Source organism: Cyphellophora europaea, assembly GCF_000365145.1.
Source record: "Cyphellophora europaea CBS 101466 unplaced genomic scaffold supercont1.1, whole genome shotgun sequence".
Classification (NCBI taxonomy): domain Eukaryota; kingdom Fungi; phylum Ascomycota; class Eurotiomycetes; order Chaetothyriales; family Cyphellophoraceae; genus Cyphellophora; species Cyphellophora europaea.
In genome coordinates this window covers 3,707,410-3,720,335 of record NW_008481797.1, presented here as the reverse complement: position 1 = coordinate 3,720,335, position 12,926 = coordinate 3,707,410, and the positions used below count along the sequence as shown (strand labels likewise).

At 53.9% G+C, this 12,926-nt stretch overlaps 6 protein-coding genes across 6 annotated transcripts; 4 read left to right on the top strand and 2 right to left on the bottom strand.

The window, feature by feature from the left end:
- Positions 1-330: 330 nt before the first annotated feature.
- Positions 331-2,318, top strand: HMPREF1541_01442 (uncharacterized protein; the record flags this gene model as incomplete). The annotated part of the gene is made up of 2 exons (XM_008713740.1): positions 331-708; positions 804-2,318. The coding sequence occupies 2 exons, from the start codon at positions 331-333 to the stop codon at positions 2,316-2,318; spliced, it is 1,893 nt and encodes a 630-aa protein (XP_008711962.1).
- Positions 2,319-2,912: 594 nt separating this feature from the next.
- On the bottom strand, positions 2,913-3,992 carry HMPREF1541_01441 (uncharacterized protein; the record flags this gene model as incomplete). The annotated part of the gene is made up of 2 exons (XM_008713739.1): positions 2,913-3,918; positions 3,964-3,992. 2 exons carry the CDS (start codon positions 3,990-3,992, stop codon positions 2,913-2,915), a joined length of 1,035 nt encoding a protein of 344 aa, XP_008711961.1.
- Positions 3,993-4,691: 699 nt separating this feature from the next.
- HMPREF1541_01440 (uncharacterized protein) lies at positions 4,692-5,651 on the top strand (the record flags this gene model as incomplete). Its single annotated transcript, XM_008713738.1, has 1 exon — positions 4,692-5,651. The coding sequence occupies one exon, from the start codon at positions 4,692-4,694 to the stop codon at positions 5,649-5,651; it is 960 nt and encodes a 319-aa protein (XP_008711960.1).
- Positions 5,652-6,097: 446 nt separating this feature from the next.
- HMPREF1541_01439 (uncharacterized protein) lies at positions 6,098-8,143 on the top strand (the record flags this gene model as incomplete). Its single annotated transcript, XM_008713737.1, has 1 exon — positions 6,098-8,143. The coding sequence occupies one exon, from the start codon at positions 6,098-6,100 to the stop codon at positions 8,141-8,143; it is 2,046 nt and encodes a 681-aa protein (XP_008711959.1).
- A 37-nt stretch (positions 8,144-8,180) lies between these two features.
- Positions 8,181-9,608, bottom strand: HMPREF1541_01438 (uncharacterized protein; the record flags this gene model as incomplete). Its single annotated transcript, XM_008713736.1, has 3 exons — positions 8,181-8,615; positions 8,663-8,869; positions 8,919-9,608. The coding sequence occupies 3 exons, from the start codon at positions 9,606-9,608 to the stop codon at positions 8,181-8,183; spliced, it is 1,332 nt and encodes a 443-aa protein (XP_008711958.1).
- A 1,608-nt stretch (positions 9,609-11,216) lies between these two features.
- HMPREF1541_01437 (uncharacterized protein) lies at positions 11,217-12,183 on the top strand (the record flags this gene model as incomplete). The annotated part of the gene is made up of 2 exons (XM_008713735.1): positions 11,217-11,912; positions 11,962-12,183. The coding sequence occupies 2 exons, from the start codon at positions 11,217-11,219 to the stop codon at positions 12,181-12,183; spliced, it is 918 nt and encodes a 305-aa protein (XP_008711957.1).
- Positions 12,184-12,926: the final 743 nt, after the last annotated feature.

Sequence of the window (12,926 nt, the reverse complement as noted above, 5' to 3'; positions counted from 1 at the left end):
CCATTTACTCCGCCACACTGTCGCATGCCTGTCACAGTGAGCCGAAGTTTAATGTCTTCTTCTGAAAACAACAGCGAAAGCGAACACGAAACACCGTGCGTTCGAGACGTCTACCCCTCCTTCCACCCAAAGCCAGCTTCACGGTAGTGACGGCGGCTGCGGCTCGAGTCCAGCGCGACATTGCACGGCGTTCCCGGTGATGACCAAATCACAGCCCTTATCAGTGGCAACCACCTGAACACCCTCCGCCCTCTACTAAGCGGAAAGTTCTTGTACATATATACCACAAGTTGACCTGATGTACACCTGCCGACCAACCCGGTAGCACAAATGTTTCTCAGTAGCCACCCGCTGGCTACCGGCATCTTCTTGATCGCCTCAACTGTCGCACAAACCATATCGCCTTCCAACTCATCACAAGATCTCTACCCGGCGTCCACGTCCCCCCGTTTCCTCCTCAATGGCACCGAGTTCACAGACATGCCGGCCATCCGGCTGGCGCCTCTCGGCCAGTACGCAGAGATGTCGCATTCAGATTTCACGCAGACCGACGTGACGGGGCGTCTTGTCCGTGTAGATGCCAGCAATGCCAACTCGAACTTCGATGAGCCACCACGGAACTTCTTCTACTTGTCGTGCGATCCAGACGACTACGAGGGAAACCTCAATGCCAACAATGTGTTCACCATTGCAGCGTCAAACTCGGATGTATGTCTCTCGTACGCAGCTTATGTCGCTGTCACCCCTGCTCACTGCATCCGCAAGTTGCCGTCTCATTGTTCAGTCAGCTAACGAACCGTCAGGCCTTCCTTATCATCCTCTTCTCCCGTATCTCGAACCACTGCACTGCCACCGGCATCCACTCCCTTCCCCAACTTGCCACACTCCTCACCACAACAGAGCCGATGGTTGCATCCATGCTCAGTGCCTCTACTCCCACGTCCACAAACTCCTCTACGGCTACCGCCACTCTGCTCCCAGACCTGAATGCCTATACAAATGCCACCTCCGACAACCATAATGGCGGCTGGGGGTCGCGTGGACCTAATGGCTCCCCTACGACCGCCGTCGCAATGATCATTCTGTACAGCATTACAGGTGTTATCACAGCACTGTTTGTAACAATCATTATCACGGGTGCCATTCGTGCGCACAGGCATCCGGAGAGATATGGACCGCGGGTGGGAGCGGGTCTTGGCGGGCGAGGCAGACAGAGCCGCGCGCGCGGTGTGGCGAGGGCGATGCTGGACACGCTCCCTATTGTGAAGTTTGGGGACCGGGATGGCGATGGCGGTACCGCGGGGGCTGCCCAGAAAAGCGGTAGTGTAGCGGCCGGCAGCGAAGCGGACGCGACGAACGGTGACCGTGGGCGAGATATCGAGATGACAGCCGAGATGCCCAACAGCAATGGCTCCAACGCCAGCGGTACTGATACATCTACTGGCGCTCTGACTCAAGCGACTGCGGTGGGTGCCGAAGCGGCAGCCACCGCTGGAAAGTCATCCTCTCCTGCAACCGAGCCGTTCACCACATCACCGCCAGACCAAGACGCCCCCAAGCCTACCGATGGCCCCACACCAATAGCAGGCGCCTCTGAAGAGAACGCCCCGTCCTGCTCAATCTGCACCGAGGATTTCGTTGTAGGCTCCGACGTGCGAGTGTTGCCCTGTAACCACCGATTTCACCCGGAGTGCGTGGATCCATGGCTGCTCAACGTCTCCGGTACATGCCCATTGTGCCGCATCGATCTACGGCCCAAGGAGAACGGCGCCGGAGAGGGCGGGTTAGGAGGTACCGGAGAAGAGGGAGATGCAACGGGGAACAGTGGTGACGGTGCTACGACTGCGAGTGGCACACTGCCTGCCGACGATAGGCATTTTCACTATGGTGTGAGTACGACTGCTGGTTTTCGGCCTGGCGAGGACCACCTGATGGCGTTCAGCCTGAGAAGTGGGCGGAGCAGGGGGGCGAGGCGCCACAGTGCCGTTGGTGTGGGCGCGGGTGTGGGCGCAGAGGGAGCCGGAGAAGGCGCTCTGGCTGGCTTGAGGAGAGCACTGGCTGGATCGCGGGAAGAGAGGGTGATGGCGTTGAGGAGATTCAGGGAACAGCGTCGACAGGAGAGACAAGGCGAGGCCGGAACGTCCACGGGCGCAGCTGAGGAGGTGGAAGAGAGTCGGGGTCTGGCGAGGCGTTTGAGGGAAAGGTTGAGGGTTAGGACGGAGAGGAGGGCTGACGCGGCCCAGGCACGCCCGCAGGACGATGGGTTGACGCTGGGACAAATTCGAAGTCGGGAGCATGTATCAGGCAGGCCAGTCTGACAACTATATTGAAATGGACATGTTCACAAACGGGAACTCATGGGAGGTTTATGACGGACAATAGCCTGTGGCTGTAGTACTTTATGATCATTTCAAGCGAGTCAATAGCGGTTGATTCGAGGAGATGGACCCAAGTTTCTTGACAGCGCCATGTACGCCACCAACGGAGCATGGGTGATAATGTATACTCACTGCCTGAGTAGGACAAGGCTTAAAACACTACGCTTTTGGTACAACGAAGTCGCTACGGACAGAACCATGCATCCTTCGTGAACGTCAATCGTCAAGCTGTCTCCAAGCTCTCACACTGGTGCTGACGCTCAGCCTCGGATCGACTTGTTTGGTCGGCTGCAGGCGCGGCGTGAATGGCGGACTCTGATCCGGACTTTCAGTATTGACATAGGTCGAAGTCTTGCTCAGGTCTGCTTGAAAAGTGCCTTGGCCTCGATCGTGAGCACTAAGACCGACGTTTGAATGGTTCTCCTCGACAGATGCATTCGAATCCCGACGCTGATCGCGCACCTTCCGTTCGTCCAACAGCTGCCCATCCTCGCGCCTCACATCAATACTCAGCATTTTTGGCAGAGAGGGATGCTATCTCCGCCTGTCGCCCTTATTGTCGTCTCTGTCCAGGCCACTAGAGATAGCAGCGGTAATATCGCGTGCAGCACTCCACCCACTCGACTCTCTGCCCCCTTTTTTATCATCGCCGCCAAAGAATCCTGCTGCCGCTTGCGCAGCCTGGCCCCAATTGCCGCCGCTGCTGTTCCTACTGCTGTTCTTGCCAGTTACAGGTGGTGGCGGCTGGAAGTCATCATGGTCGACATTGACGAAGGAGGTTGCGGAGCGAGATTTGGGCATGCTTCCAGCGGAGCCGTACGCCAGATCAATGTTCTGCTGTTCGCTTTCAAGCTGTCTTAAGATACCGGTCAGACGTTCGCGTTGATCGGAGATGTACTTAGCACGCTGGGATGAGTCCTTGTTGCTGGCATCTGTAGCTAGCGAATCCGGGACTGAGGCTGCATCATCCATGCCACGGGTTCGGCCACCGGCCGTGCCAGCTAGGGCAGAAGATGCGAAGCCGGACAGGGCACCGTAGATGCCACCGACTGGTTGATCCGCAGAGGGGCGGGCCTGAGGCATGAGGAACCGCGACATCAAGTCGTTTGCGTAGCTGCTATAGTTCCCTGCACCAGTCTGTTGCGGGGGTGGTTGGGGAGATTGTTGACGGAGAACCTTCTCTCTTACAAACTCAATGATGACATTGAGGTAACCGAAGCCCACGGAATTGAGCTGATTGTGGACCAAAGTGATAAATTCGTCGATCTGGTTCTCGTGGTGCACAACGTAAGGCTCGAGGTAGTTAAGGTAGATGATTTTGGCGCCCTGCGTCTGCGGCAGAACAAGGTATAGCATAAAGAATAGACGAACAATGCCAAAGAAGGGTATCCAGCCCGTTATGAAAACGGTGTAAGCATCAGCAAGCTGGACGAGCGAGAGAACGGTGAAGTAGATCAGCCATGGGTGCGACTGGGCGGGGTCTCGACTGCGGAGGGCTTTGTATGAGATATAGGCAGGTAGAATGATGCAGGTCACAGAGCTGGAGTGTGTCAGTAGGGACGATGAGGCGAGTAAAACCACTCACGAGATGAGGTCTGCCACGAAGCCAAACATGTTGAATAGCACCTGGCGCGCTTCTAGTGACTAGGCTGGTCGAGGCGAGGCAGCGAGAGACAAGAATGGCGCTGAGACTGCAGCCAGATACTAGAGAGTGAGGTCGATTTGGGATACTCACATCGAAGGGAAGAATAGGAAGACTTGCGGCACGATAAAAGTACAAGTGGCCGCCGCAGTAGAACCATGTAGCTCGCGCAGCTGAACACACGACAGCGGGAGGATCGCAGCTAGATGTTCCAAGCTGAAGATTGGTGGGGTATCCGCGTCAGCCTCGAGCCGAAAAGTCCGCTTAAGAGTGCTGTATCGATAGGCGTGCTGATCGCCTTAAGCCACATCGCGGGCCGCGCTTTCAACGGCCTGGCTCAAGCGTAGCCGAGGCTCACCATCCGGTGTCCTACATGGAACATTTCAGCACAACACAAGGCTGCTATCGAAGCAACCCAGGCTGTCCGAAGTCTTCTTCCGCCAACTGGAACATCCGAACAGTTTATCTTGAGTCATCCATGTGCTGTGCTGGTAGTAGCGACGTGGCAGGCATCATGCCACAGTAGCACCCGTTGTCGTTCTGCGGCATATATATTCCGGCTTGGTACCGTCATGAATTTACTCTTCTTGACCGCCATCGGCCAGAGGATGGTCAAGACAAGACAACAATAACATAATACAATTCAAAGCAAAGCACTCATTTGACAGGCCATGTGCATCGCCATCATATCTACAGCCCACCCTAAGTATCGGCTGATATTGCTCGACAACCGTGATGAATTTCTCAACAGGCCTACATCGACAGCATCGTTCTGGCCTTCCTTTCCGGACGTATTTGGGTCAAGAGATCTATTGAGATCGACGCAAGGCACATGGCTAGGGGCAACGAGGTCGGGCAAAGTGGCAGTGCTTACAAACTATAAAGAAGACTATGTTGACCCCAAAGCCACGTCGCGTGGAGCTATTATAAAGAAGTTTCTAACCGAAGACGTGGGCAGCACCGACGAATTTGTCAAGAACATCGTCAACACGGGTGTCGCAAAAGACGCCGGTGGCTTCAGTCTGGTCTGTGGACAGCTAGGCGAGCAGCTTGCCGTCATCTCCAACCGAGCAAAGGCAGGCGGCGAGGTGCCATGGATCGCAGGTGATATTGTGCAAACTGTGGGTCTCAGCAATGCTGCCTTCACTGATCGCACGTGGAAGAAGGTCCTCATGGGCGAGGAAATGACTGTCGAGGCAATCAGGAAAAGCGTGGCCAAGAAAGAAACCGAGGACCAGCTTATCAAGCGATTGCTTACAATACTGAGCCACGATACCCTTCCTCGTGATGGGGACCTGGCTGAAGGCGGGCTTGATACCTATATTACAGAGCTGCGCAATACCATATTCGTGCCACCGCTAGGAAGGAAGAGCAAAGCGAGCCTCGACGGAGACAAACTACGTTCGGCGAATGATCAGGAGAAGGTGAAAGTCGTGGATGGGCAGTCCAAGTTCGACATCAAACAGTTGGGAGTGGACGGCATCTACGCAACCCAGAAACAGAGTGTGGTGTTGGTCGACCATGACATGAATGTGCGCTTCTTTGAGAGGACGTTGTGGGATCATAATTCAGAGAAGGTCGAGCTTGGAAAAGGAGATGTCGATGTGACGTTCAAGCTAGTACCTACCTAGAGGATAGAGGCTGCTCACGATGTGGCGACAGCATCTTCGTGAAACTTGACTAGACCGCCCTTGTCGTTGTCGAGAGTTGTGGAAGACGAGCTCTCGACCCAATGAAGACGCGGTCAACGATGCCGAGACCAACCACAACTAAGCAGTCAATACGACTTATTCCGGCTTGCTGTCCTCCCTATTCACCCGCCCATATCACCTATGGCTTTGGCTTCGCGCGACTAGGCTACAAGCTTCCAAGGCTCCCTAGTGCACTATCATCGCGATCGAATCCACAATGTCTGTGGCTCACTACATGCACGGCTTGGGGTCTTCGCGATAGCCATCGGGATCTTTTCCGATTTTCTCGGATCGAGCACCTACACGCGCTACATTGGAAGAATCACCCGGCGTTAGGCAGGAGAGAGCTATTTGCACTTTGGCTACTCGACCATTCTCTAGTTATCATGGAGACACAAAGCTCACTTCGACTCGGTGACGGGCGCCCTGTGAAACGGCGCAAGGCGCAGCTGGCCTGCAACTATTGCCGAGACCGTAAAACACGTTGCGATGGTCAACAACCGTCGTGTACGCCTTGTCAACGACGAGGACGGTCTCAGGAGTGCATGTACGAAAACTCTGCATTGAGGACTCAACGATATGTTACTGAGCTCGAACAGCGGATCAAGGACCTCGAGCGGACCAATGTCAGCCCTGCTGAGAGTAATCCGGCAAATTCGACCTCGTCCCGGAGAGCATCAACTCTTTCCATTACTGCGGCGGTCAACAGCTCTGGTTCCCCATCTGATATCAGGAGTCAGCACGGCTCTGCGCCAGCAGGCTCATATCTCCTAACGAACCCAGAGACTACAAGTGACGAGAGCTTGAGAGGCAGTTGGGCCGCTGCGCGGCCTCACAACGAGGGGCCACATCCCACAGCATTGGATCCAAGTGCGATGGTTCTTCCCCCACGCCGCTTGGCCGATAGTTTCGTGGATGCTTTCTTCCTGATTGTGCACCCATTGTGGCCCGTGGTTCATAAGCCCACATTCCTCACGGGTTACAACAGCCTCTGGGCACCTTCTACCACTCGAGACATACCCATTGAGTTCACCGATACACCTCTGTTCTGGACAGCTGTCAATCTTGTCTTTGCCATCGGCTCTCAACTGAGCCACACTGTTGAGCCTTCCCGAAGAGCCTCTCTAGCTGCAGAGTTCTACGCTCGGGCTAACCGTCTATGTACAGTTGAACTCATTGATACCGCATCTGTTCAACAACTCCAGACTCTGTTGCTGACCAGCATCTACTTGAAATCCACTCCCAATGCCGCCCGTACTTGGAACGTCGTCGGCCTGGCTGTCAGAGCCGCCCACGGCCTTGGTCTACATCTTGAACAAACGCATCGAGCCCAACCAAGCCAGCTTGATAGAGAGGTCGGCCGGAGGCTTTGGTACGATTGTGTCATCATGGACCGCCTGTTATCCCTGGCGTTCAACCGACCAGCCGCAGTCTCAGATACTGAAGTCTTACCACCCTCATCCATTGACGATGAATATCTTCTACCATCAGGCGAGGGCGTTCAGCCGGCGCAGCAGAAGTCCTACCTGCTTGCATTCACCTTAGCAATATCTCTCAACCATGCAACCACAGAGATTTGCTCCATGGTCGCAAGCCATACGACATCGGCGGATCATGGTGTGGCGGATTCGTCGTCGAGTAGAATGCGTGACGCACTTCTTCAGCACATTTTAAGGATTGGCAGAGATCTCGAGTACTTCGAATTCGAACAGCTGCTGTCCCTCCGAGCAGAGAACGGGTTGTTGGCTTGCGAGTTCAATCTTTCTCGACAGAGGACAACTACTGTATACGAACTCCATGGCGACATTCTGCGAACTCGGTTATGGCATGCGCGACTGGCATTGCACCGACCTTTACTGTTCCGGATGTGTGCCGAGATGAGCCTGAGTCGGTTCGCTCGGGCAAACTCACTGGACTATCAGCTGGTGGCTCGCGCCTCAGAAACTGCTATCCAATCTGCGACTTCGTTGATTGCTGCTATCTACGATCAGCACACCATGATCAACCACTTGTCGCCCTGGTTCACCGCTTCTCGCATCTTCACAGCCGCTGTATGCTTACTTGTGGGACGCAACTGGACTCTTGCAAAGGTACCTGCCACTCATGTGGATGTCGCCGACAGCGACGAGCTCGTATCGGAGCAGTTGCTCCAGATACATCTCAAAAAGGCTACTACTATGCTGGAGTTGCACAAGGACTTTGCCCAACCCATTCACGCCGCACAATGTATTCTCAACGGGATCTGTGACGAATTGGAAGCTAACCCAGCGACGACGGGAGAACACGCTGTAAGTGTTGACTGTATAAGCCGCGTGGGTAGGGACGGGACAGCTACCTGGCTTTCGATCGGATCCGAATCTACGGCCCTGAGCAGCGCCTGGCTCATGCATGACGTTCAAGAACTGAAGCGCATGGGTCTCGTAGTACGCTAGAGTATGAATCAAGAATTCCATGCTCGAAAGGTCACTTCTACAGCTGCGCCTTCTGCTGACTGCCCAGGGCACTGGCCAAGGCCTCAGTGGCCTCATTACACATCTCACGGACGTTCACCTGGGAGATGACTGCGTTACTCCGGTTGATTTCCTCCTCAATGTTCTCGAAGTTCTTGCCAACATTTTCAGCACGCCACTCGTAAAGGTCACCAGCGCGGCGACTAGCTTTGACCAACCACTGTCCACGCTCCTTGCGCAGCTTGTTGAAGGTGGTAAAGACGGTGTCGAGATCTGCTGCACTGGTAACCTTCTCGTCCGCAAGCAGCTCAGCAAGCACAGCACTGTCCTCAATTGCCAAGCCCGCACCAGACCCTTTGTGCGGCGACGTTGCATGTGCCGCATCACCGGCCAGCAGTATACGGCCCTTGTTGACTGAAGGGACTGGATTGTCGTGAAGATCAAAGATGGCCCACTGTTGAGGTCAGTCCATATTTCAACAAAGTTGCAACAAGCACGTACACAGTCAAGTTCTGGTTTGGCTAACTTCAGCAGCGCAATGATGCTTGGGCCAAAGTCGCCAAAGTCGCGAAGGGCATCTTCCCGCTTCGCAGGCCGCGTCAAACGAGTGTAGTCGGGCCAGTCATCGGGGTTCGTCTTGAACGCGACTACATTCATAAATTCACCATGTTGGACAAGGAAAGTCAGAACGTGAGCTCCAGGGCCCATCTATGGCCTTGTTAGCGATTTTGCTCAAACCGTCTCGGGGATGACCTACATGCATACAAGCGTTCTTCGCGTTCTCTTCACCGAGCACTTCGACTGCCTTGTCAATTGGTACCAGTGCTCGATAGGCATACTTGTGAGTGTATACTGGTCTTGTCGCAGGATGATCGTCTCCGAACATGGCTGCTCGGACTCGACTTTTGATCCCATCGCAACCAACGACAGCATCAGCCTCCGCAGCCGTCCCGTCCTCGAAGTTCATGATAAGCTTGCCACCTTTTGCTGACTGGCTGTCATCCAGAGAGATGAGCTTTTTACCGAAGGCGGCTATATCTGCTGGTACGAGCTTGACCAGCTCGTCGAGAAAGTGAGCTCTATGAACACCATTCTGGCCAATCTCGCTTTTGATTACGAATTCTGGCTTCTGATGGATCGGCTTGCCATCTACCGATGTTTCCGATTTAGTGCCGTCGAGATAATCGAACCAGACTTTAGATTTGCTTGTCCAACCATTGCGGGTTGCCACTTTGTCGAAGGCTTGGTAGACACCAGGTCCGCAAATGTCCATAGCCTGGATAGCATTCGCCGTAAAGGAGACGCCCGCCCCGATCTCTCCAAATCTGGGTGCCTGCTCATAAATCTTGACAGCAACATCGCGATTACGCAACGCTATTGCGAGAGTCAAGCCAGCTATACCACCACCCACGATTGCTATCTCGAACGACTTTCTAGGTGGCGACATATTGGCTGATAGCAGAGGGTTTTAGATGGTCTTGATCTCGCACTGCAGGTGTCTTGTGGGGCAGCCACCTTATATGCTACCTTCGGATCCAACCCCGAGCACGATCCGGGGCTCAGTGCCATTGCGACGGTTGTCATGGATGTGATTGGGGCCCCAGAGCTAGAAGGCCCCCAGCTAGGCAAGGTCTGGAGTGCGTCGGATCAGGCACCGAACGCTCAGTGCCAGCCAATCATCAACTTCGGAGATCAACCCGAAATCCTCGACCTCGGCCTTCGTCCTCTTTATCTCCCCGAAGGACATCTTCGCTGTTTGGACCCGGGCACCGTCACTTGGCTAGGACACACTATATTCTAGGCTCTCAGCTACTCCAACGCGTGAGATTAGTGACATATATAGTCAGGAGTGCGAATCTACGGACTATCTTCATAGGCTATGGCTTCTCTGATCGGACAATCATGCCAACTCGCGTCATCACAGCGGTGCGCCTAAGCCGGAGATTGAAGTGCACACCTCAGCATCGGAACAAGGACAGTGAAGTAAATCGCGTGGCAGCCAGAAGGTAGTGAATTAAGTGAGCCTGACTGAGACCGGCGTCCCGGAAGTGTCGCAGATCAACTTCGCAATGAGGCCGCTGGACTTACCTGGCCTCATTACCTTGCTAGGCAACGCCGCCCTCGCCAACTGCTCCATACTGCTATCCGTTGATGCGTAGGTGCAAGCGGGTTTGAAGCGCCAGGGATTCTTGTTCCAGCTCGGCGATCTTGTTACCGGATCCTGAAAAATATCGTTAGATCTTGGCGCGAGGTGCGGGGCTGTGCCCTTACAGCCCCTCACTAGACAAAAACAAAAAGTCATGCTGGTGCTTATCGAGGAACATGGGCTAAATGCTGTCAGATGAATATACGGGAATGAGAGCAGGATAAAACGAACACTCGAACCCACAGCCTTGGCTTTGCTAAATGAACCCTCACGAGCCGAGTAGGAGAGCCACGCGCTACCATTGCGCCAATCCCCCCTGCCATACCCGAAAGCTGGATCGGAATGTGTGCGCATTTCAGCACAAATTTTAGCGCAATTTTTTGAGGCTATAAAATATATATCACACTATCGGACTATATTTAGGCTTGAAGTGTCGGCTGCTAAAGTCTTCTCTAATGGCTAGAGTCCCGCTTGTGCATTGCCTGTACAAGGGTCAAGATGGTGCCAAAGCCCCGCCGTTCACCACCCGCTACCGTATGCCAGATCAGGGTTGGCAGCTTCTCGGCTTCATTCGAGACTCTTTCTCTCCTCAGAAGTATTTTGTACGATATTCTACCCTGAGATGCTTCGAAGCGCTTCCCCACCCGTGACACCAAATCATCGAGAGATAGCATTGGTCCAGTTCCTCGCGTATTTTGTATCGCCAAGAACACAGAAATATCAAGGACAAACGCCGTCACGATCTTTTGAAACGGAACCCGCGTTGACGCAGGACATCAGACTTCACACGCATACGACGTATCATTGCTTCTGCGCCTGGTCGGACCGACGCGGCTCAAACGAAGCTGTACACGTCATTTATCGTGCTCTTGGAGATTTTCGTTGAACAGGTCACATTTCAAATTCGGTATGCCGTTCTCCCATCACAGCCACTCCGGGCAATTCTGTCCGGGCCATGCCGTCAACACGCTTGAAGAAGTCGTTCTGACAGCCATCTCGCGTAAGCTTCGTGTCTTTGGCCTGAGTGAGCATATGCCGAGACACGAGGTCGACTTTTACCCCGAGGAAAAAGACACGGGAGCCAGCCTCGAAAGCCATTTCGAGAACGAGGCTGCATACATTGCCGAAGCTATTCGGTTACGGGAAAAGTACAAGGACCGGATCAGTTTACCGATTGGCTTTGAAAGCGACTGGATCCGACCAGAGTCTCGCGAGCTCATCGAGAGAAGCATCACAAGTCATCCTTATGACTACTTTGTCGGGTCTGTGCACCACGTCCACACTATTCCGATCGATTACGACCAGGGCATGTATGATGCTGCACGTCAGAGATCTGGTGATTCGGACGAGCTGCTGTTCCAAGACTACTTTGACGCCCAGCTCGAGATGCTGCAAGCAATCAAGCCACCCGTGGTTGGCCATTTTGATTTGATCCGGTTAAAGAGCGCTAATCCCAACGGCTCGTTCCGCCACATGCCTGGGGTGTGGCAACGAATCGTGCGGAACCTGGATTTTGTGGCCACGTACGGTGGGATTTTGGAGATCAACACGGCAGCTCTGAGAAAAGGGATGGCTGAACCATATCCGAAGCAGGAAATCTGTCAGGTGAGTTGTGATTTCAGCCGAATGGACGTTTACTGACCGCCATTTACAGGCGGCCCAGGACAAGGGAATCGGTTTCTGCCTCTCAGACGATAGCCATGGGGTCAGTCAAATCGCTTTTGGCTATTTAGAGGCTCGGTTATTCTTGCAGAGATGTCAAATCTCACATTTATACTTCGTGAAACATACTGACAAGGCCTCGACAATCGCGGATCCCAGATTCCCGACACTTGAGATGAGCTTAGCGAATGTGAACGATCTAATGTGGACCTGAGACAGGCCGCTCTGCCAGGCTATGTGCGATATGCATAAAAGAGTCACACAACAAATACACTATTTGCACGCGCGATCCGAGATTCATAGCTTTCACAGTGCGAATTGATAGCTCGGTGCCCTGACCACCAAGTTGCACAACAGAGTCCGTCAGTCTGAGTTTCGGTACTCGTCCACATAAGCCAGTCCGAGGATGTGTGACGGTGCTTAGCCAGCGATATTGTGCCTCCCACGTCCTTTTGTCGTACACGTGGTTCGTTCGGCAGTTGCATCCAATGTTCTCATGTCTCCGCCTCTAGCAGGACCATCCGAGGTGGGTCGGGTTAAATGACGCGTTCTCTAACTTGGCAACATGGGATTAAGCGCGAGGAACCATCGTATCTCAGTACGTCAATGGAAAAGAGATTAAGCCGGTACCGGCAGGCCCAACCCAATCATCATACTTAGTGTCATGGTGGATGTGCCGTGTTCGCGCAACGCCCCACCTCAGGCTCGAACCCCGCCAAGATCCAGGATGGACTTTCCCGCGCTTCATCGAGCCGTCTGCCCTAGGTTACCGCGCCCAGTGAGATCTAAGTTGCAGGACGCAGCAAAGTTTTCGGTAATGACGGACTGCAGATCTGGAGTCCACGTTGCACCAGACAATCGGTGTGAAGATTTTCCTTGGCCAGACCATCCCGCCTCGCGTTCGTTGCTCGGAACGCCAACAAGCTGCAAGGAAATTTCGGAAACAGTCGCTGGTTT